We start from the raw sequence: 20,806 nt of genomic DNA, 5'->3' as shown, positions 1-20,806 counted from the left end.
GTGGAATGGTCACTGTAGTTGGCATGTGTGCCCGTTTGGGAGGTTGGCGGGCACCGGGGAGATCCACAATGCCTGATCTGCTTCCATCTGCTGGTTCCAGAGTTGCATTGGCCTAGCATGGAGATTGGCGTAGCTTGTGCTGTTCCCAGAGTCGACTCCCACCTGGCTTTAGCCCTGGGAACATCAACAGCAAGGGAATTGGACTCACACCGCCCATTTAGCCTTGGGGAGGGTTTTTGGGCAGCCAGGGAATTTTGAGTCTTTCTTTCCTCCCTGTGCCGCCTGAAAGCCCTCTGGAGGCAGTGGGGCAGCACAGCAGAGGTGCTGTCCCCAGCTGCCTTGCTGTCTGGATCGGGCTATAAGTCCTTTTAAAATTCTTGTTCTGTTTCCAAACTTTAATCTGCAATCTTTGCCTCTGACAAGCAGATTTATATTCTAATGCAAGATCTTAGTAGCTCAATCATTGCCTTGCTTGGCAGTAATACTACTTTGGGGGCTGTTTTATTTAAAAAACATTTGCTTTGTAGTAGAGAGATTAGATTGTCAGTTGTGGTACCACTGGTAATAGATTTGCCTCGGTTTTGCTTTTGTGATGGATCTTAATCCAAGTTTAAGAGGATTGCGTAAGACCTCAAAGGCAGTAGTGAACTGGATCAGCCTCTAGTAATAGCAGTTTGGAAGCCAGTAGGGTAAAGGTGACAGTTTGGTAAAGTAGTTAACATTCTGCATTGCAAGAAAAAAATTATTTCTATCACAAACATGCTTATGTTAGTTATTTTGGAACAGCAGTACCTTGATAGTCTTTTTCCAGAATTCTCTCTCCATAAAACTGTATTATAATAAAATTAAAAGCTGGTTTCTTGATTTTAAGCCATTAATAGCTTTTCTGCATTGGCAGCTAGCAAAGAGCTCATTCTCCCAAGCGCTCTAGTGCCAAAGTAGGCTAGCCAGGTTTGGAATTGGCTTTGACAGGCACACTAAAATACCTGCTGCTTTTTGTGTACTTTTGGGAATGGCATCCCCTTGGAATGTTACTCTTTTGGAAATTATTTGAGAAATTCCACCAGTAACAGTCATGCCAAACAACCAATACATCATCAGACAATGTGCACATAAGAGAAACCCAGTAAAGTAAATAGCTTTAATGTACAAATATTATTCGAAGGTCATAAGGGATCTGTCTTGTTACTGCTATCTAAACAGACCATTAATAGAGCTAGGCAGTGTGGGATCCAAAAATTTTAATAACAGGTTCCGATGGTGGTGGGATTCAAACAGTGGCGCCGCCGCACACACGCACCTCCAGTCCCTATTGGGCAGGGAGGTTGCTTTAGTAACCCCTTCTCGGCACTGAGAAAAAATTGGTAACCACTTCTAGAGAAGTGGTGAGAACTGTTTGGATCCCACCTCTGCATGTAGAGCAGCACATTGATGGGCAAGGATTCTTTGCAGTGACATAATATTAAGACTGTCACATTGGCCTAACCATAAAAACATCTCTCTTGCGTGGGAACTAATGCCCGTTCAGAACATACTACTGTTCTTCAGTTTGCTGACATTTGCAGAACAGAATGAGAACAATTCAGTGTCTGATCTTTGGGAACAAGAAATCTAAACTCCAGGGGTTCACAGTTCCCAAGCCATTTGGATCAACTGAGACAAAATGGATGTGAATAATCAACTAGTCACAGCAGTAGTATGATGGAGGATGGACTAAAAGCCCTTGATCTTTGTTAAAAATAGCAACAACAAAGTGAGCTAAATGCACTGGCAACCTCATTAACAGGGTCCTCAAAGGTGAGGGCAGTGTACCTCTCCTGTCACCAGGTCAAGGTGAAAGAAAAAAGGGGGGATGGTGAGAAACAAGGGCTGAATAGAAGAAAAAGAATAAAGTGAATAAAAGAGTAAAGAAGGACAGGCAACTGGCCACAACTGCTCTCCTTGGAGGCAGGAAAGAACTGGAGAAGAAGTGGGCATGTTCCAGCAGACCTAGGAAGCAAAAGGATAATGTATTCTTGCCTCTCTGATTGGTTACTGGAAAACACCCAGATGTCCTCTTCCGCTCAAAGGAGAAGTACCCTTCATGGGTAAGTACCAGTGGTTGTTTCATATACATACGTTTACTGGCCACATGGGAAGGTAAACATGGAAAAAGAAAAACAACAAACACATTGTTTCACTAATCTAAGCACAAGACAAAGAAATTGTGGTAACTTTATAACCTTAGAGATAAATGTGCTCTCAGGCATGTGGTCAATGGCTACTTAAATTGGCCAATTCCTAATTAATAGGTCAACATATTAAAATGTGACGTCAACATTTTGTTTACATCCAAACAGATGATTAACACTTTTATGACAGGCTGTGACATACACTTGTAATTCCCAACACAATGCTCTAAGGGCTACAAAACCAGGAATGGGAAAATTGATCTTCTACCGTAGAACATCTGAGTCTTGACCTGGATATAGGTCTGAAGATCCCAGACATTTTAGGACTTTAAAGATAGTGCACTTTTTTTAGGTTTACTGTTTAAGTTTAAGAAATGAATTTCTGTGTTGTCTAGAGGTCTATACATTGTCCATGTATGGAGTACTGCAACTGTACATTGTCCAAACAGTGAACCTACAATGAAGAAGAAATGACCTTGGATATCTCCTATATAAATCTAGCTCCCCCAAACACATCTGTCTTATTCTATGCCACCATGGTATAATAGTTAAGAGTGGCAGAATCTTATCTGGAGAACTGAGTTTGATTCCCCACTCCTCCTGCTGGGTGATCTTGGGCGAGTCACGGTTCTCTGAAAACTCTCTCAGCCCCACCTACCTCACACAGTATCTGTTATGGGAAGAGGAAGGGAATGTGTTTATAAGCTCCTTTGAAACTGTATTGTTGAAGGCTTTCACGGCCGGAATCACTGAGGTGCTGTGTGGTTTCCGGGCTATATGGCCGTGTTCTAGCAGCATTCTCTCCTGACGTTTCGCCTGCATCTGTGGCTGGCATCTTCAGAGGATCTGATAGTAGGAAAGGAAAGCAAGGGGAGTATATATATCTGTGAGTAAAGGTCAATAAGTGAGGACATCTGAATAGGAGTGGCCTGGCAAGTGAGTAACAATGGAGATAGCAAGGTCAATAGGTGAGGCATCTGAATAGAAGTAGTCTGGCCTTTGTTCCCTTTGATTGTCTATAATCATCCTGTGTTTGTGTGGAGCTGATTAGTCACTGTCTTGACTCTAGTGTTTTTCAAAACTGGCAGCCAAATTCTGTTCATTTTCAAGGTTTCTTCCTTTCTATTGAAATTGTCTATGTGCTTATGGATTTCAATGGCTTCTCTGTGTAGTCTGATGTAGTGGTTGTCAGAATGGTCCAGAATTTCTGTGTTTTCAAATAATATTCTGTGTCCAGGTTGGTTTATTATGTGTTCTGCTATTGCTGATTTTTCTGGCTGAAATAGTCTGCAGTGCCTTTTGTGTTCTTTGATTCGTGTCTGAGCGCTGCGTTTGGTGGTTCCTATGTAGACTTGTCCACAGCTACATGGTATGCAGTAGACTCCTGCAGTAGCTAGAGGATCCCTCTTATCCTTTGCTGAACGTAGCATTTGTTGAATTTTCTTAGCGGATCTGTAACCTACAAATAATCTACAGTTTGTGCATATACAAACTGAATACACATTTCTTAATGTGAGAGAAAAGTGAGATTGTGCAGCAGGGAAATTTCATTGGACTTGAGTTGTAGAGGTGTGCTTATAGATTTAACAGAAATGTGTAATTTGCCCATAATGTTCCTGTAAGGTCGAACAGCATCTGAATGAAATATAGCAATTAATGACTCTGTTGATAGACTGCTGTGAAGTAAAATAAAAGGCTGATTAACATGCAGGAAAAAAGTCATCACCTGCAGCTCTGTGACAGAAATAGAAAACTGAAGGCATGATGACTTCACATATTTGCTGAAAAATAAGTACATATGTCACAAGTTTTTCCTGTCTCTTAAAACTACTTTAACAAGCTCTTGTACTATTTGCATAGCAAAAAAATATTTGGCATCCTGTGTGACATCAGGGAGCACTTAAGTTAAAATTGAAACTAGACTCCAATGTTCTGTCTTTCCACAGGGCTAGGGATTTGAATATAATTTTGGCAAGTTTCCTTTTGCATCTTCCTCATGGGCTTGGTACATGGCCTTGTGAGATCATGGTAGTGCTGTAACCACCTCAGATGGCTCCTTTAGAGCCTTGTAACAGGGCTTTCTTAATCCGTCAAGTCTTTCTTTTTGCTTCAAGTTGTCAGAAGATGGCCTGCAACTGAGAGGCGGCCTTGGATTGAAAGAAACTTTAGGAAAGATGGGGACAGTGCGTATATATACTGCTTCTGATTCATGCATTCCAGTGAGCTGGTAATATAGGGGGAAAGCAAGGGGGGAACTAAGTAAACATAGCAGAAAGGAAAATATGATTAGTTTCCATCAAACTGGCTCCAGCAAGCTGCCCTTCCCATCTCTGGAACTGTGTTGACTCTCTAATCTTCTGTCAAGCCGAAGCCAAATTCTGTGTCGCTTAGAACAGCATGCTAACATTGTAAACTCATTATAGATGCTGAATACACATTTCTTAATATCAAGGAAAAGTGAGATTGTGCTTGCTGTCCTTTCTGATACACATTTGGTCCTATATAGTGATAAAGTCACGTAGAAATACAAAATTTTGATTTTGTTTCCTTTGCCGGATGAATTTGAAATCCTGTGGCTTCCTGCATGCTTTGAACTAAAGGCTACATTTTAAAGAGTACTGGCTTCTCCCTGGGTTATTTTCAAATTAGTCCATTTTGGTTACTGTATATACTCGTGTATAAGTCGACCCGCATACAAGTCGAGGCACTTAATTTTACCACAAAAAACTGGGAAAACTTATTGACTCACGTATAAGTCGGGGGTGGGAAATGCAGCAGCTGCTGGTAAATTTCAAAAATAAAAATAGATACCAATAAAATTACATCAATTGAGGCATCAGTAGGTTAAATGTTTTTGAATATTTATTTCAAAGAAAAACAGTAAACTGGCTTTGTAAGTGGAAAGGAGGGTCAACAAGAACAATATGGTCTCAACAGTAACTTTAAAAGTACAAAAACCTTAGCTCAATCAGCAACCAAGCTAAAACACAGGAGTTAAAATCCTTCAAAACTGGATTCCTCATCATCATCTATATGTCCAAATGTAACTCAACTTAGATTTTAAGAGAGATATTATCAGAAATGGAAAATCTACTATTAGCTTCCATTGTAAACAATGGGGGATGGGGCACCCTTTTGGGGATCAATAGCTTTGGATCCCCTGACCCAAACTTCACCAAACCTGGCTGGTATCATAAAGAGACTTTCCTGATGAGACCAGCCAGGTTTGGTGAAGTTTGGTTCAGAGGGTCCAAAGTTATGGACCCTCAAAGGGGTAGCCCCATCTACTAATAGCTCCCATTGAAAACAATGGGGAATGGGGCACCTTTTTGGGGGGTCCATAACTTTGGATCCCCTGAACGAAACTTTACCAAACTTGGCTGGTATCATCAGGAGTGTCTTCAGAGGGTACCCTGAAATTTTGGTGTCGCTAGCATAAAAACTGCGCCCCCTGCTGGCCGGCAAAGTAAAAACACACACAAAAATTTAATGACCCACATATAAGTCGAGGGGAGCTTTTTCAGCATTAAAAATGTGCTGAAAAATTCGACTTATACATGAGTATATACGGTATGCTATTATAAAGTAAAAAATGATTAAAATAGGAGACATGATAAGAAAGAACAGGTCCTCATTCTCAAAATTCATCCTGAATATTTTTCCACCTCCCTGCAGTGGTGGTTAAAGACATGATACCAGTGGTTTGAAATGGTTCAATGTTAAGGCAGAATATCATGGTCTGTCTGTCTGTCTGTCTGTCTGTCTGTCTGTCTGTCTGTCTGTCTGGTTCCATAATTGAATGGTTATAACAATGAGTTGCATGCAGATCGAGCCATTGTGTGCTGGCTTGTGTGCCACAGGGAGAAATTGTATGCATATACCACTCTGCCAATACATTGGAAACTATTTCATCATTTCTTGAAGTGCTTCTGGCTTTAGCAGAAGATATGTTTTAAATGGGAGCAGGAAAGACTATGCTGGCTCTGAACTGAAGTCTTAAAAAAGGGAATTCATACGTTTTCAAGCAATCTTTTTTTTTTAAAATCCCAGCTCACCTAGAGGAGTTTGCTTGTTGTATCTATGGATTATTCTTGCTTCCAAGACTCTTGCATGAGCAAAGATCTGCTGCTGATTGCAGCATCTGCTACCCTGCATGTGCAGTCCTTGTAGAGACACTCTACTGGTCAGATATTACATAATAGTTCTAAGTTCATGGCTAATTGAAATTTTTTGCAGATAAAATCTTTCCTTTGCCAATGGGTATATGGCAACCTGCTAATTTTTAAAATTTCTTTTTGCAAGGTACTGCAGGGCTAAGATTCTGTGGCATATGCATTGTCATTCACGTTAAAAGCTACCATGCTTTCTTCTGCTGGCACAGACTTTAGTAGCTGAACAATTGGCATGTGTAATCAGGGTGCTTTTTAAAATCCTCCCTTGTTTATAAAGTCTGGAACAAAAGTTCAGCATGTGGCAGCTCTGACTGCCCACTCAGGGTCTGTTCCACAGACAGACAAGAGAGTGTTCATTTTGTAAAAAGGGTTCTCTTTCTCAAGAAAGAGATGGGAAGAACCGTAGCAATTCATTACCATTTTCCTTGGAGATGTTCTTCTACAGCTCAATTACACAATTTCATTGGCAAGTTTAGGTGTCTGTTGAGCAAGGTATTTAGGAATAAATGGTGATCTAAGGTACTTCACAATGTTTTGATTAACTCAGGAATCAGAAAGTTTCCCTTTGAACAAAGGATTTCTTATAATAAGGATGCTGCTGTTGGAGGAGTTGACTTTACCACGCTCTCTCTGCTCTTGCCACACAAGTAGTGAAGTTTATTTTATTCAAGGTTGGAATTGCCAGGAGGAACTTAGAAAAATAATTGCACTCTGGTTGTGATCTAAAATAAGGAGCGTCATTATGTTCCATAGGAAAGTATTTTTAGTGACATTGCTACATGCTGCTGAGTTCAAGCAAATATCTGTGAGATGATCCTGACAGATTCAAACCGCCATAGCACACTGTTGGGTTCTCATGTGAAGGGAGCACTACTGCTAGAAGAGTAGCCAGCAAATGAAATTAAAAAGCCATGAGAGTTGACCCAGCACCCCAAGAGCTCAAGTTTAGATTTTCAGGGGAGGGAATAAAGTGAATGGTGTTTGGGAGGAACTCCTTGGAAACGCTTCAGCTACTGGAAGATGCTGAGAGTGGGTGGTGGATAAATGATGGGATGTCCAAAAGGGTTATTCACATACGCACATGCTGTATTAACCCACTTTTCTCCACACAATTTGGACTAAAAGTGGTTTAAAATATCCTTAGAATATATATAGAAACTAACAAATTTTGCAGATATCAGTTGCCATCAACAGACCAGTTTGACAGATATGATGGCCTTGATGAAAACAGTGTCTCCGCAGCCAGGCAGGCAGGCAGCCAGGCAGGCAGGCACAAACTCGCTCCCTAATTTCTTGTCCTTGACTTTAAAATTGCAGAATTGAGTGCTCACTTGCATGTAGGAAGGAGCATCACAAAACAAATGCTATTTTCCTACAGTATTTTAAATGGATTGTATTCATAGATTGAGCTATGGCTTTTCAAGTACTGAGTAATAAAATGAACGTGTGGTGTGTGAGATAGAGCTAGTCCAGAGTTTCCTAGTGAAAGTAACATGTTGGTTTAAATGGTTTAAGGTTTAACTATTTTCTAAGGGAGAATGTTTTGAGAACTGTAAGCTGCTTAGATTCGTATGATAATCATTTTGTAAAGCTACTATACAAGCCTTCGACAATACTATACATTACTCTGGAAATCTCTTTTTTGGAGACTGTTCTAAGGATCAGGGATCACCAGTTTAGGTACTGGTAGCTGTGGTGCTAAGCCTAGTTTAAAAAAAAAGGCTCCTTGATTTAATAATATCGTAGAAAGGAAATGGATGAGACTGGAAGCATCTACTGTTCAACTTTGTTTTGTTGCTGTTCTGTCCCTAAAGGTCTCTTCTAAGTGAGAGTAATTTCCCATGGGCGGTGCTGCAATGAATTATATATGCTATATTGATTATTCTATGTGCAGTGTTTTGTCTTGTAGTAAGCTCTCTGTACTTGTTCCCACTGTCTTGGACTTGAAATGCTGTGCTCTGTTATGTCTGGAAGAGAGTAGTGCACTGGACAGAGGTTTAGTGCAGCACAGATCAGTAATTTACTATAAAGAGAACTCCTTTTTCCAAGTCTCCTTCCCTGACATATTGTGAAACCAAGCATAAAAACTGTAAATATAGATTGTTCAAGGGATATAAGGCATGTGCATTTTAGAAGCCTATATCATAGCTATTGTAGAAGAGCATCTCTGAGATAATTCTTATAAGTACCCCCATATATTGAAGCATGACTAGATGTAAGAACTGAATAAAATTAGGAAACAGCAAGTTTACCACAGACAGCATTCTTGCCACTTACCAACCTGCTGGGAGAGTTGTGCTTACTGGGAGATAGAGAACCTTTGATCATCATCTGTCTACAAAGTGGCTTCAGTTCACCTGTTACTTGGGTATGACCGAGTCTGTTGGGAGTTAGAGACTGTCCCTTGAGAGTTAGAGACTGTCATCTCACAGGGACCACTATGAAGTCCTAATAGATGTATCTGCGTCTATAAGGTCATACCGTGGATTGGCTGTAAGTGCAATCTACAATTGGGACTCTTGTAATTGTTGTGGTTGTGTTTTAATGTTTTACGACTTGTGCATGTAGAAGTTTGCAGCCTTCTCATAGCTGTACTGAGATTGCTTATTTTTCCCAAATGGGGACTGCAGCAGCTCCATATTGATTTTCTTTTCTTTTTATTAGGTTTAATTGAAAGGGTGTCAGAGTTGAGGTCAGACCTGCGTAGACGTTGATGCTGGTTTTAAAGTGTTGCCAGTGAATTTCTAGGGACAGCCATTATGTACTTTATTTTTTGCTGCTTCCAGCTGTGGACCTTGTGCGTTTTTTTTCAGATGCTTAAACAAGTTACATAGAACAGTTTATAAGCTGTATGTATAATGTTTCCAGTGACTTCATAGGAAATTCCTTACAGTTCGCATGCGGTTGCCATCCTTTATAGCTTCTGGTTTGAATCTCTGCTACTTTCTTATTCATCTATCTCTGTGTGATACTTAGAGTACTTTTCTATCAACAGCCATTAAGATGTCATTTTAATGAAATCTGTGGCTGAAATGGTTAGTTGCTCCTTGATATATGATTTTAATAACAGACAAAAGAAATAGCTAATTATGGCTTATGTAAAAAAATAGAATGACTGAAAAAGAAATATACATCTTACTGGAGCTAGTTAATTTTGTGCCTGTTCTCCAGGAAGCCCCAGTCCCGGTCATTTTGATTATGTGTGATTTAATCAACTTGCCCTTCCACATTGTTTTTGGAAGATGGCTGCATTCATACATAACGCATCTAAGTCTGTTCATGCAAGCATGAACATGTCTTGTGAACTGTGCTTGTACACTCCTTCTCTCATGCATTCTGCATGAATCAATAAACTGAACGTTTATTGATTCTGGAACCCTTCAGTCCAATTTGCCACAATGTCTGAATTGGGTGCCTGAGCAAACTGGACGGTGTTTCATCCTCACAAACTGGGATTCAATGGCAAATTGGAGTGAGCTTGAAGGCTTGGATTCATTCTTACTGTGCATGCAGGGGAGGACAGAAAGGGGCTTATGAGCACAGCAGAGAAGCCATGTCCATGCCCATCACAAATACATGGAGGTTTGTCAAGGGGGAAAAGCAGAGGATCCACAAGGAGGAGAATCTAATTTTACCCTCTCCCACTGCTTCTTCTTTCTCTTCTCTGAAAGCCCCCACAGCCTTTCCCCCTTTCTTGCTTCCTTCTCTCTTCCCACAAACCTGATAAACCTACCTTTATTTGCCCTCCTGCCTTCAACTTTTTTCCCTTCCCTTTCTCTTGCAGCCTCTTCCTGGACAAAGTCTGGTGTAGTTGTATGGTGCTGGCCAGATTAGGCCAGGCTTAGTTGTGTTGATAGTGAGTTTCCATTGGTCACCACAGGGTTTATCCCCAGTGAGCCCCCATCAATCAGGGGCATGATAGAGGAGGAAAGGAGCTGGATAGGGTGCCAGCCAGGCAAGCCAATCCTTCCTGGTCCCTGGCAAATGGTATCCATGGACTTCATTACGTACCTACCCTAGTCTGGTCCCCAGCAAAAGAATATTGGTGTTCTTGGACCCGTTTAGCAAAATTAACCACTTTGCTCCAGGTTCTAGGTTCCCTTCAGCATGTGAAACAGTTCAGCTGTATCTACAACTTGTTTTTCAGCACCATGGTGTCCCAGAGCTCCATCTCTGATCAAGGGACCCAGTTCACCTCTTGATTTTGGAAGGCCTTGTACTCTGCTCTAGGCACTAAGATACACCTATCCTCTGCTTGACAGTCAAACGGAAGAGGTAAATGCTGTTCTAGGGCCTTACTTTCACCGTTATTCCAGTCACCAACAGACTATTGGACTATTCTTCTTGCATAGCCAAATATGCTTATAATAACTAAATACATACTTCCACCAAACAGACACCATTAATGGTTAGCTATGGCTATCACCCCCAGTACCTGCCCTTGATCTTGCTGTCCATTCCTGTTCCTTCTGCTGATTCCTTGGCTCAGGAGCTACAGTCCCAACATGCCATCCTCCAAGAACATCTTGAGTGGGCTAAACAGGCATACAAGGCAAATGTAGATCAGAGACAGTGCTCTGGAGAAACCCTCAAGAGGGGAGATAAAGCTTGACTTTCTGCACTCTATCTAACCAGTTCTCAGCTCTCATGAAAGCTAGATGCCTACTTTATTGGACTGCTCCACATCCTGAACCAGGTCAATCTGGTTGCTTACCAGCTGGATTTACCTCCAACTCTTCGCATAAACCCTGTATTTCATCGATCCCTTCCAGTTACTGTAATGCCTCCAGACCTGTTCCTCCCCATTGTGTCCACCCCTTCATCAGTGATCGTGGACAGCCATGAGGAATATGAGGCCATTCATATCCTCGATTCCCATGTGAGGTGGGGGTGGCTGCAATACTTGACTGATTGGAAGGGGTATGGACCTGAGGACCAGTCCTGGGAACCTGCCAGCCAGGTTCATGCTCCTGCCTTGGCTCAGGAGTTCCACAGGGTCACAAGCACTGACCCACCTCCTTCTGGGAAGGGGACCCTGAGGGGAGGATAGTGTCATGAGTCAGTCCCAGGATAGTGGAGATGCACCTAAGGAAGAGCCAATCAGGAAGAAAGCAGCCCTGCCAGAAACCCAGCAAGACAGACTAAGGAGCAGGAGGAAACATTGACAGAAGCTCTTCAGCCTTGCAGCCCTTTTGTATCTCCCAGTCAGGCACCAGTTGAAGGAATTCATGTTCCTAGTTCCCCAGACTCACCTGCGGAATGATACCATCTGTGACTGAGGAGTGAATTGCAAATTAAAAGACACAGCCAGAAATGATGCTTTCTTGAAAATGGTGAACGCTAATCTGCCCAATCAGCTACAAAAGGAGGCTGTTCAGCAGGCAAACTGTGGATTCAGCTGTGTGGATTTCTTGCTGTTGTACTGATACATCTCTGACTGGTCTTTGTGAAATCCTGGCCCTCGACTCAGACCTGTGCTACTCAGCCTTCCCTTGACTTCATGATGACTGTTCTTGGTACCCTCCAACTTCTAACAAATGGACTGGACTAGGCTTTCAGATTGAAGTACTCCCCCTGGGAATGACTGCTTCCTGGGGTCGACTTCAGCACTGAAACCTGACCCTGGAGCTCGGCCTGAGCTAGCACACAATGCAAGGTCTTGCTTATCCTAGAAGCCAGTTTTTAAAATTCCTTAGCCTTGGTAAATTACGCGCAACCTTTGCAGCAAGGTCTCAAAGTAGCATTTTGTTGTTGCTGTTGTTGACATTGTTTTGTGTCCCTCTGGTAACACTGTGAGCCTTTTAAAACTCACTGATTAAAAAACCTTCTTTCCTAAGAAATGCCATTTCTGATCTGTAGAAAGGGGTCTAGTCTTTCAAAGTGAATTTTAAGTGTGTCTCTCTATTGTATTTGCAAATAGATGAGTAAGAGCAGGAGAGAATGTGCATGCTATTCTGTACCTGTTGGAGATGGGCCTGAACAACTCATTTCAGAAGAGGTTAAAGGGGAAATGTGTTTGTGGCCCTTGTTATCATCTTTTACTCTGAATTACTGCTTTTAATTCTCTGAAGGGGAAACTGGTTTGTTGTACAAAGGATTTCCTGTGATTCCACGTCTGCTTGCTAAGCTTCACTCTGTGGGCTCGTAAATGTGGATCACTCTGATTAATACGTCTGGCACATTCCCTGTGGTGTTCTTCTGACCATTGGGAAGGTCAGTATTTTATCTCTGACCTTTGCTCCCCAGACAGCCTGGTGAAAGAAATACATAGTAGTTCAAAAATTATATTATGCTGGGCCTAAGAAGAAAAGTTTATTTAATATATCTGTTCAACAGCTGTTCTGATTTTGTTGATTGCTGAAGGTCTTAGATGGTGTCTTTAAAAATGATTTTATGACTTGATTTTTAGTCAGGTTGTTGGGGGTGTTATTTGTAAAACACCTTGTTCATTAGAAAGGCTGTGTAGAATTTTCATATCCTGAAAACTGCTGTTTTCTGTTTTTTAAATCTGCAAAGCTGCACTAATTTTTGAGAGCTTTTGTCAGCTAATATTATCAGAAACTTCATTATATAAAGCAGTTTACAGTAGTTCTATTCATTGGTCAGACCTCTGTTGCAGTGTACAGTAAGCTTGTACACCTCACCTGTTGTTACCATGAGTATAAAAGATTCTGAAGAATTTTTTTTAGATTGCCCAAATATTGAAGGGAGTCATCTTTAATAAATTACTGGAACGACTGTCCATATTTTTCTACCACAATGTATCCATTTAGAGTTTGCCTATATGGTATAATAATATATTTTGGGGTTTGAGCAGTGGTGAGATTCAAATAATTTAACCACTGATTTGTTTGCAAGCACAATTTTAACAACCAGTTCTGCTGAAGTGGTGCGAACCTGGTGAATCCCACCACTGGTTTTGAGCCAAGTCTTGGGCTAATTTATCTGTGTAATCCCAAAGTATCCATATATATATAGCATGGAGAAGATCCCCAAACCCCTTCTATTTTATTTCAAGAATGAGGAACCTAGTGAGTAAATCAGCAATGTAATCAGCAGAGTAAATTTCACAGCAGTGAGCTTCTTCATCACACAATTTACGGGAAATGCAACCATCTCCCAATTCAGCAATTTAAACTATAAGGCTGTGACTGAAGAATAGCTGAAACTTCATTCCAAACAAAACAATCTTTCAGTGGACTTTAGCTGCGGCAGATGTTTTGTGTTATACAGATACAAGGGTGAACCTTTGCAGGTTCCAGCCTTTTGGTCACAGATTGTTTGATTATCCTTGATGATATAATTTGCTAGCTCTAAAAATTGATAGAAGGAATTTTTGTAATTATGTAAAAAATAAAACAAAACTGCAAAATTGGCTGCAGCGGAGTCCACTTTTGCCTCTCAAACACAGGCAGTCTGGAAAGGGACAAGTGTGTTCCAGATTAAAACTACAAACTTTTGGCTTCCTATAAATAAAAAGGGAATGAGGGTAAATTGGGCATTTTATTTTTGTGATGCTGTGAATAGCTGAGAGATCAAAATTCTCTATGATTTTAGATTACAAAGCTGATATCTAGCCTATTCAAAATGAAAATGTTCATTTACCTATGCTTTCTTGGGTTTTAATGGACAGTTTTGGTTGCTATTGCAGTCTTCTCTGTCTGTGATGTGCAAATGGCACTGATAAATCAATAATCCTTAATCCAATTTGCTTTCAAATATGCCCCCCCCCCATTTGAAGTTGAGAGCCAGTGATTTAAAATGGTGGAAGTCAATTAAAGGGTGGAAGGTTGTTCCCATGTAAGGCAAAAACCACCATCACTTTAGAAAGTCAGCAGTTAGATCCATCCTGTCTACTTTCAGTTGATGGTGGTTGTGTAGTCACCATCTGCTGTCCTTGTAAGAAAGTTGCTTCAGTAAAGAAGGAAGAACTTCCTGCATAGTTAGTAAGGATTTTTTTTTCTTACAGGAAACCTCAATGATGGTGTGATCATGAATTGAATTTGTGAACAATCTACTTTCCTGTCCCCAGAATGCAGACATGACCTCTGCTTGAGTCATGCAAATAGAACATTTTTGTCTTGGGCAAATTGATACCATATTGACAACTGACACGACATCTCTTGTCCACTACCTGCCACAAACTTTAATGGCCTTCCAAAAGAGGAGGAATTGTCATTCATGTCATTCAGTGTACAAAGTAACCAAGCACTAAACCCACATTAGGACATGAATCAAAATATAAATTCTAAATGAATTTACCGTATATACTCATGTATAAGTCGAATTTTTCAGCACATTTTTAATGCTGAAAAAGCTCCCCTCGACTTATATGCGGGTCATTAAATTTTTTTGTGTTTTTACTTTGCCAGCCAGCAGGGGGCGCAGTTTTTATGCTAGCGGCACCAAAATTTCAGGGTACCCTCAGAAGACACTCCTGATGATACCAGCCAAGTTTGGTAAAGTTTGGTTCAGGGGGTCCAAAGTTTTGGACCCCCAAAGGAGGTGCCCCCATTCCCCATTGTTTTCAATGGAGAGTTGAGTTAGTAGATGGGGCTAGCTCCTTTTGAGGGTCCATAACTTTGGGATCTCTTGAACCAAACTTTATTAGCCAAACCTGGCTGGCCTCTCATCAAGGAAAGTCTCTTTATGATACCTCACAGCCAGGTTTGGTGGAAGTTTGGGTCAGGGGATCCAAAGTTATTGGATCCCCTCAAAGTTGGGATGCCCCATCCCCCCTATTGTTTACAATGGAAGCTAATGAAGTAGATTTTCCATTTCTGATAATATCCCTCTTAAAATCTAAGTTGGGTTACATTTGGACATACAGATGACATGATGAAGAATCCAGTTTTGGAGGATTTTAACTCTTGTGTTTTAGCTTGGTTTGCTGGTTGAGCTCAAGGTTTTGTACTTTTTAAAAGTTATTGTTGATACCTTATATTGTTCTTGCTTTCGACCCTCTTTCTTTCCACTTCTTACAGAGCCAGTTTTCACTGTTTTTTTCTTTGAAATAAATATTCAGTAAAACATTTAACCTACTGGATGCCTCGAACTGAAAGTGTAATTTTATTGGCATCTATTTTTATTTTTGAAATTTACCAGCAGCTGCTGCATTTCCCACCCTCGACTTATATGTCTTGAAGATCAATAAGTTTTCCCTGCAGTTTTTTTGTGGTAAAATTGTGGGTGCCCTGGAAACTTATCGAATGGTCGCAGCTTATATGCGAGTATATACGGTAATCCCAAAGAACAATTTTATAGGAAAATGAGCAAAAGGGATTTGCTACAAGTCCATTAATTCTGTTAAGATTGCACTGGCATGACACTGATGTGGTCAGACTGGGAAAGATTTCTCTGTAGTGACCAGTTGATAAACAAGCTGTCATTTTCCTTTGGTTCCTTGTTAAATACAGTTGTCTTCTGTTATTAACTGCCTGGGAAAGTTGCAAACAGCCCTTCTAATTCCATAATTAACCAGGAGAGCATACTGGGAAGAGTTATGTTCATTGTTGTTTAGCATTGACTAAGTAGTGAATTACATTAGAAAATCCAGCAGACACGTCTTGTGTGTTTGTTATAAATGTTTTCTTAGAAGGAACCCATAAGATATTAGACAGCACTCATGTTTAATAAAGCTATTAATGTATATGTTATGGGCCATCAAGTGGATGGTTAATTGCTTCATAAAACCGATGTCTCATCCAGTGTTTCATTTACGTTAATTTACAGTGCTTTCACGCGCAATTATTTAAGAATAAGCCAGGAACACCCAACTTAACGGATCACTAACAGGTTATGTGCATTAGCAGCATAGTATACTGAAACACTATCTGGAGGGTGAAAGGAGACAGTACAATTTTTTCCTCCCCCAAGCTGGAGATCAAGACCTAGGGTCATGAAACATTATTGAAGAAACACCAGTATGTTTACACACAGTGTTCACGTACAGTTTCCACTTGAGGACTAGTCCTGCCACAGAACCATGGAAGAAGTTCACCATGAATCACTGTTGCTGGATTACATTTTCCAAGGAATGGCCATACCTGGTGAATTAGCCAGAGCTGATAAAAGATCCTATGTGCCCTAGAGGACACCTAAGCCTTCGTCTGTAAGACAGGATCCAATAGTACTCCGAAGCTATAAATCTGCTCCATCCCCTCCAGACCAGGTTGACTGTGTCCCTGAGCAGCTTCTCCATTGACCAACAGAACTGCAGTCTTGACAGGACTGAACTTCTATTTAATGACCATCAATCCTGTTACCTTCTCCAGGTGCTTGTCCAGGATTCCCACAAACCCACCTGGCTAAACTGTTAAGGAGAAATAGAGCTGGGTCTCATCTGCATATTGGAGACACCTCATTCCAAATCCCTGGATGATCTCTCCAAATGCTTTCATGGCTTAGTATCCTGTTGGGTTGGTATCCTGTTCTTTATCTTTGAAGTCGATACATATTTTTTGAGAAAATATGTATGCTGAGGTCCTTGATAATGCATACAGTGTGTGACTTGACTCATTTTTGATATATTAGATCTGTATGTAGATTATTTTCTGTCATCCGATGGTGGCACAGTTATTGTGTTGTTCTGAGACTATGGTTGCAGAAGACTTGTTGGGTCAACCATGAATCAGTTGCAACTCAAAGCTAATGTTCTTCTTATACACTATAGATGTGCAAAATATCTTCTGTGGGCTCTGCCTCCTGATCCTCTATGCTCTGCTTGTGGGAATGGACTTTCAGCACCCTTACTTCTTGGAGGCAGTCGGTGATCCTAGTTTTGTGAATTATCACCTGGCCAGACCTAATGATAAACATTTTGTTCTAAATTGGGCAAGCAACTTGAAAATCACAGAAAAACAAAGTACCAGGTGATTTCCTGATGTATTTACTTTATTTGTTCTCTGGTCTCTCCCCAGACTGACTGACAACATCCCCCCTTTTTCCATTTTATTGTTTTCTATACCCTGTTCCACATAAAAACCTAAGTAAAAATGTAACTTCATCCACCATTTCCTCCTGCGCCCCCCCCCACGTGCACTGTGCCCCCCACTCATCACAGCCTGGTCTGGACTAGACACCAAGAGGGGTGTTTGGAGTATGTGGGGGGGGGGGCAGGAAAAAATGGCAGACGAAGCTACAATTTTGCTTATGTCTTTATGTGGAACAGGGTATAGAAAATGAATAATATTAATCAGGCAATTGATGTACATTTTCACTACATTGTGGATGAAGAATAGAATAGTTTAAATCTTTTGTGAAAAAATTCCACTTACCATCTAGGCACTGGAGAGGGGCCTAGCCAGATTATGATAGCACTATGCTGCTTTGGCAATATAGGTTTTGTTGGCTGTTTATTTGATGTATTATAGCACTTTTTTATTTTCATGTAATGTGTCTGATTGTGCAGAAGACATTGGGAGTTTTCATGTGGATGACAGAGTAGTGTGTTCAAAATTCCACTAGTCTGAAGGACAATATTTTTTAACTATAATGGGTAGTGCATCAGTTGTAGAGAGGTTTTGTTTCCCTACTGAATTTTAGAAATCTCTGAAGATGGTTTGTGTTCTGCCCCCCAAGTGAATCTGTTTTTGGTACCTGAAACACAAGCCAGGTTCAACAATTCGAACAACAGGTTTATTACCTAGGATAATTAAGACCCTAACTCCACCCTTGGGTCTGTTTAAATCAAAGTACTTGCTTTTCTTGAGCAGATTTGAAGCTGTAGACTGTGACTTCTCTTGGTTGCTTTCAAGAAAGTCCACTGTGTCTTGCTTCCTTTGAGTTCTTTCAGTCTTTGTCTGGTTCTAATTGCTGTTAACCTTAACTTGTGCTCTATATATCACCATAGACTACTATGGACTACCATATACGTCATGAATATTACAGTCTCCAGCTACCCTTGGCACCTCGCCCTGACTGACTGGCTAGAGTTAAAACAGGGGATTGCTGAGTAAAGAAGGAAGACTACCTCTTGGGAAATGTTTTGAAGGGACAGGGGCTAACTAAAATTCCCTCCTGTAGAAGACTTTACAATGAACTGAACCCATGGTAACTATCGGGAAACTGCAGCTTAATGGGGAATAGTTTGATTTCAAAGACCTTTGGCTGAAACTGAAAATGTTTAAATCTTGGAATACCTTGATATTTTATTACATCTTGGATGGCATTATTTTGTTAGAACATTTTGGAAAACATTTTTGCACTCTGAACTGTGAGGTCTATCATACGGAATAGTATCAACAATATCTCATTCTCAGCATGGAAAAATCTATAGATACTTGAATGAATAGAAAAGACAGATCTTTCTACAAACTTGAAAAATGCCCCAGGCTTGCAGAAAAACCTGAAAGCTTTTAAAAAAATAATTGGAATTGTTTTTTTAAAAAACTCCAAATGGTAAAAGAAATGCCTGTAGCTTTAAGAAAAAAAATCCTTTGCAAGGATTGCAAGGAAACCACAAGAAACCTCTTTAAGCCTTCAATTCTGTCATTAGATTTATTTCAGTGACTTTAAAAAACCCTGTTTCCTCTTTTTTTTAGATGCAAATGTTGGACAAATTTCCAATGGAAGGAGGTCAGAAGGACCCCAAACAAAGGATCATCCCCTTTCTGCCAGGTTTGTAAGGTGAACAGCAGAACTGTCAAATGGAATTCTTGCATGTGGGCACATGTGGCATTTTTAAATGACCAATTTTTTCTTTAGAATGTCATCAATGGCCACTGTGGCCCGAGGCTGCTATAACATCTAGTTTGACTCTGAGCCTATGGCTTTTTCTTACTTCTCTGGTTTACTGACCACTATGGTTACTTTTAGGAGATACATTTTGGTTCCAGTTCTTCCTTAGGTTGTTGGCCTAAATGCAAAGAAAAGAGTTTGGTATGCAGTTTTGTGTGCCAGCAGAATGGGATGGGAGGAGCAGAGAAGCCAGAGCAAGTGGTAGTGTCTAAAATTTGGAAAAACAGGAATTACAGTTTGGCTGCACTCTGCTGCTGAAGCATCCCATCCCATTTTTGGAAGGCAGAGGAGGGTTCACTTTGAGAAAGGTTACCCTGATTGCTCTGTTCTGCTTACTTAAACTCTTCACTTTTCCCCAGAACCTAAACTGTTACAGCTCTTTTGTGTTTGGTTGTTTTTACACAAGAAAGCCTTTTAAGTGGGGAGACAATTTGAAAAACTCAGAGCTGACAGCCAAAGAACTGATTGAACTTTTCAAATCAGTCTATTCAGCCCCTCCAAGACCGTGTTTGCTTCTCAGCCAAGGCTGTGTATTTAAGACCTGTTCTCAGTCCTGTAATGTCAGCAGAACCTTCAACTAGCAGAGTTTCCTTCTCAGGATCCAGGATTTAGTGCCAGCCTTGGTTGTGCAGTCAGCTGTCCCCAGTTTTCCAAACTGCCCATGCTTATCCACTTCCTTGCTGCTAAGAGTGCTCAATCACTCCTGTTCCTAGGCACTATGTATGGTTTTGTGTATGTGTTTGTTCTGACTGCTAGTGACTGGTAAGGTTTTCAAGGCAAGAGATGTTCAGAGGTGGTTTGCCATTGCCTACTTCTGCATGGGCTGAAAGAGTTCTGAGAGAACGGTGATTGGCCCAAGGTCACCCAGCAAGTTTCATGCAGAGGAGTGGGGGAAACCAACCTGGTTCTCCAGATTAGAGTCTGCTGCTCTTGACTACTACACCATGCTGGATCCCGTATATAATTTACCCCAATTTTAGTTTTGCCTTTGCTTCACCATCCATTATGTTCTTGGGTTCCTGATTCTTTGGACCCATGCCTACTTGTTCTTGATGCAGCCATCATGCCCTAGTCTGCAGCCAATCTTTTTATTATGCCATTGGAGGTGGGGGGGGGGAGCAGAGATTAAGGAGGCCAAGTTGGTCAAGAAGCCGACTGACAAGAACATCTTGTGCTTTGACCCAACTCTGTTTTCTGGCATGGAAGTGGGCAGAGGATGAAGAAATGAAAAAAATATGCAAGTAGGAAGCCTCTGTGCAGCCCTCTTTTCTCCCTCACCCACTGCACACTATCTTTCTTTTCTGTTTTGCTTTTCCAAACTGAAAAATAATGGGGCAGGGGGGAGAGGTTAGCAAATATGTGAAGAATGTGGGAAAGGGAAAAGGGGAGGGGCTTGACAACAGATGCACAAAGGAGATTTCCCCTTCGTTCTTTTTCCTTTTCCCAGCAATTTTTGAGCTGTGGAGGAGCAAGGGCAATAGGAAGACCCAAACAGAAGAGGACATAAGGAAGAATTCTCTTGCCCTTTCTCACATTGAAGTCTGATGGGGAAAGGATAACAAATGTACTTGCCCCATTTATACCCCATCTTACTATCTGAACCAGAACCTGAATCTGAACAAACGAAAACAGTGCCAGCATACCAGACACATTAGTCTTTTACATTATGTGTCTTTTAATGCTGGAGGGATGTGACCCTTGTGATCTGTGCTAGTCCACAGCTAT

The 20,806-nt window shown here is 41.0% G+C and overlaps 1 protein-coding gene across 2 annotated transcripts in view; it reads left to right on the top strand.

Annotated features, from left to right (window-relative positions):
* SH3PXD2B (SH3 and PX domains 2B) overlaps positions 1 to 20,806 on the top strand; it is a 134,341-nt gene that overhangs the window by 35,270 nt on the left and 78,265 nt on the right. For both annotated transcript variants that reach the window (XM_048489861.1, XM_048489862.1), the window contains exon 3: positions 18,886 to 18,961. In XM_048489861.1, the coding sequence (XP_048345818.1) occupies positions 18,886 to 18,961 (76 nt within the window). The remainder of the gene's footprint in view (positions 1 to 18,885; positions 18,962 to 20,806) is intronic.

The sequence above is a fragment of the Sphaerodactylus townsendi genome, linkage group LG03 (assembly GCF_021028975.2).
Source record: "Sphaerodactylus townsendi isolate TG3544 linkage group LG03, MPM_Stown_v2.3, whole genome shotgun sequence".
NCBI lineage: Eukaryota > Metazoa > Chordata > Lepidosauria > Squamata > Sphaerodactylidae > Sphaerodactylus > Sphaerodactylus townsendi.
The sequence above is the reverse complement of the archived record's forward strand: the minus strand, read 5'-3'. Positions and strand labels throughout refer to the sequence as shown.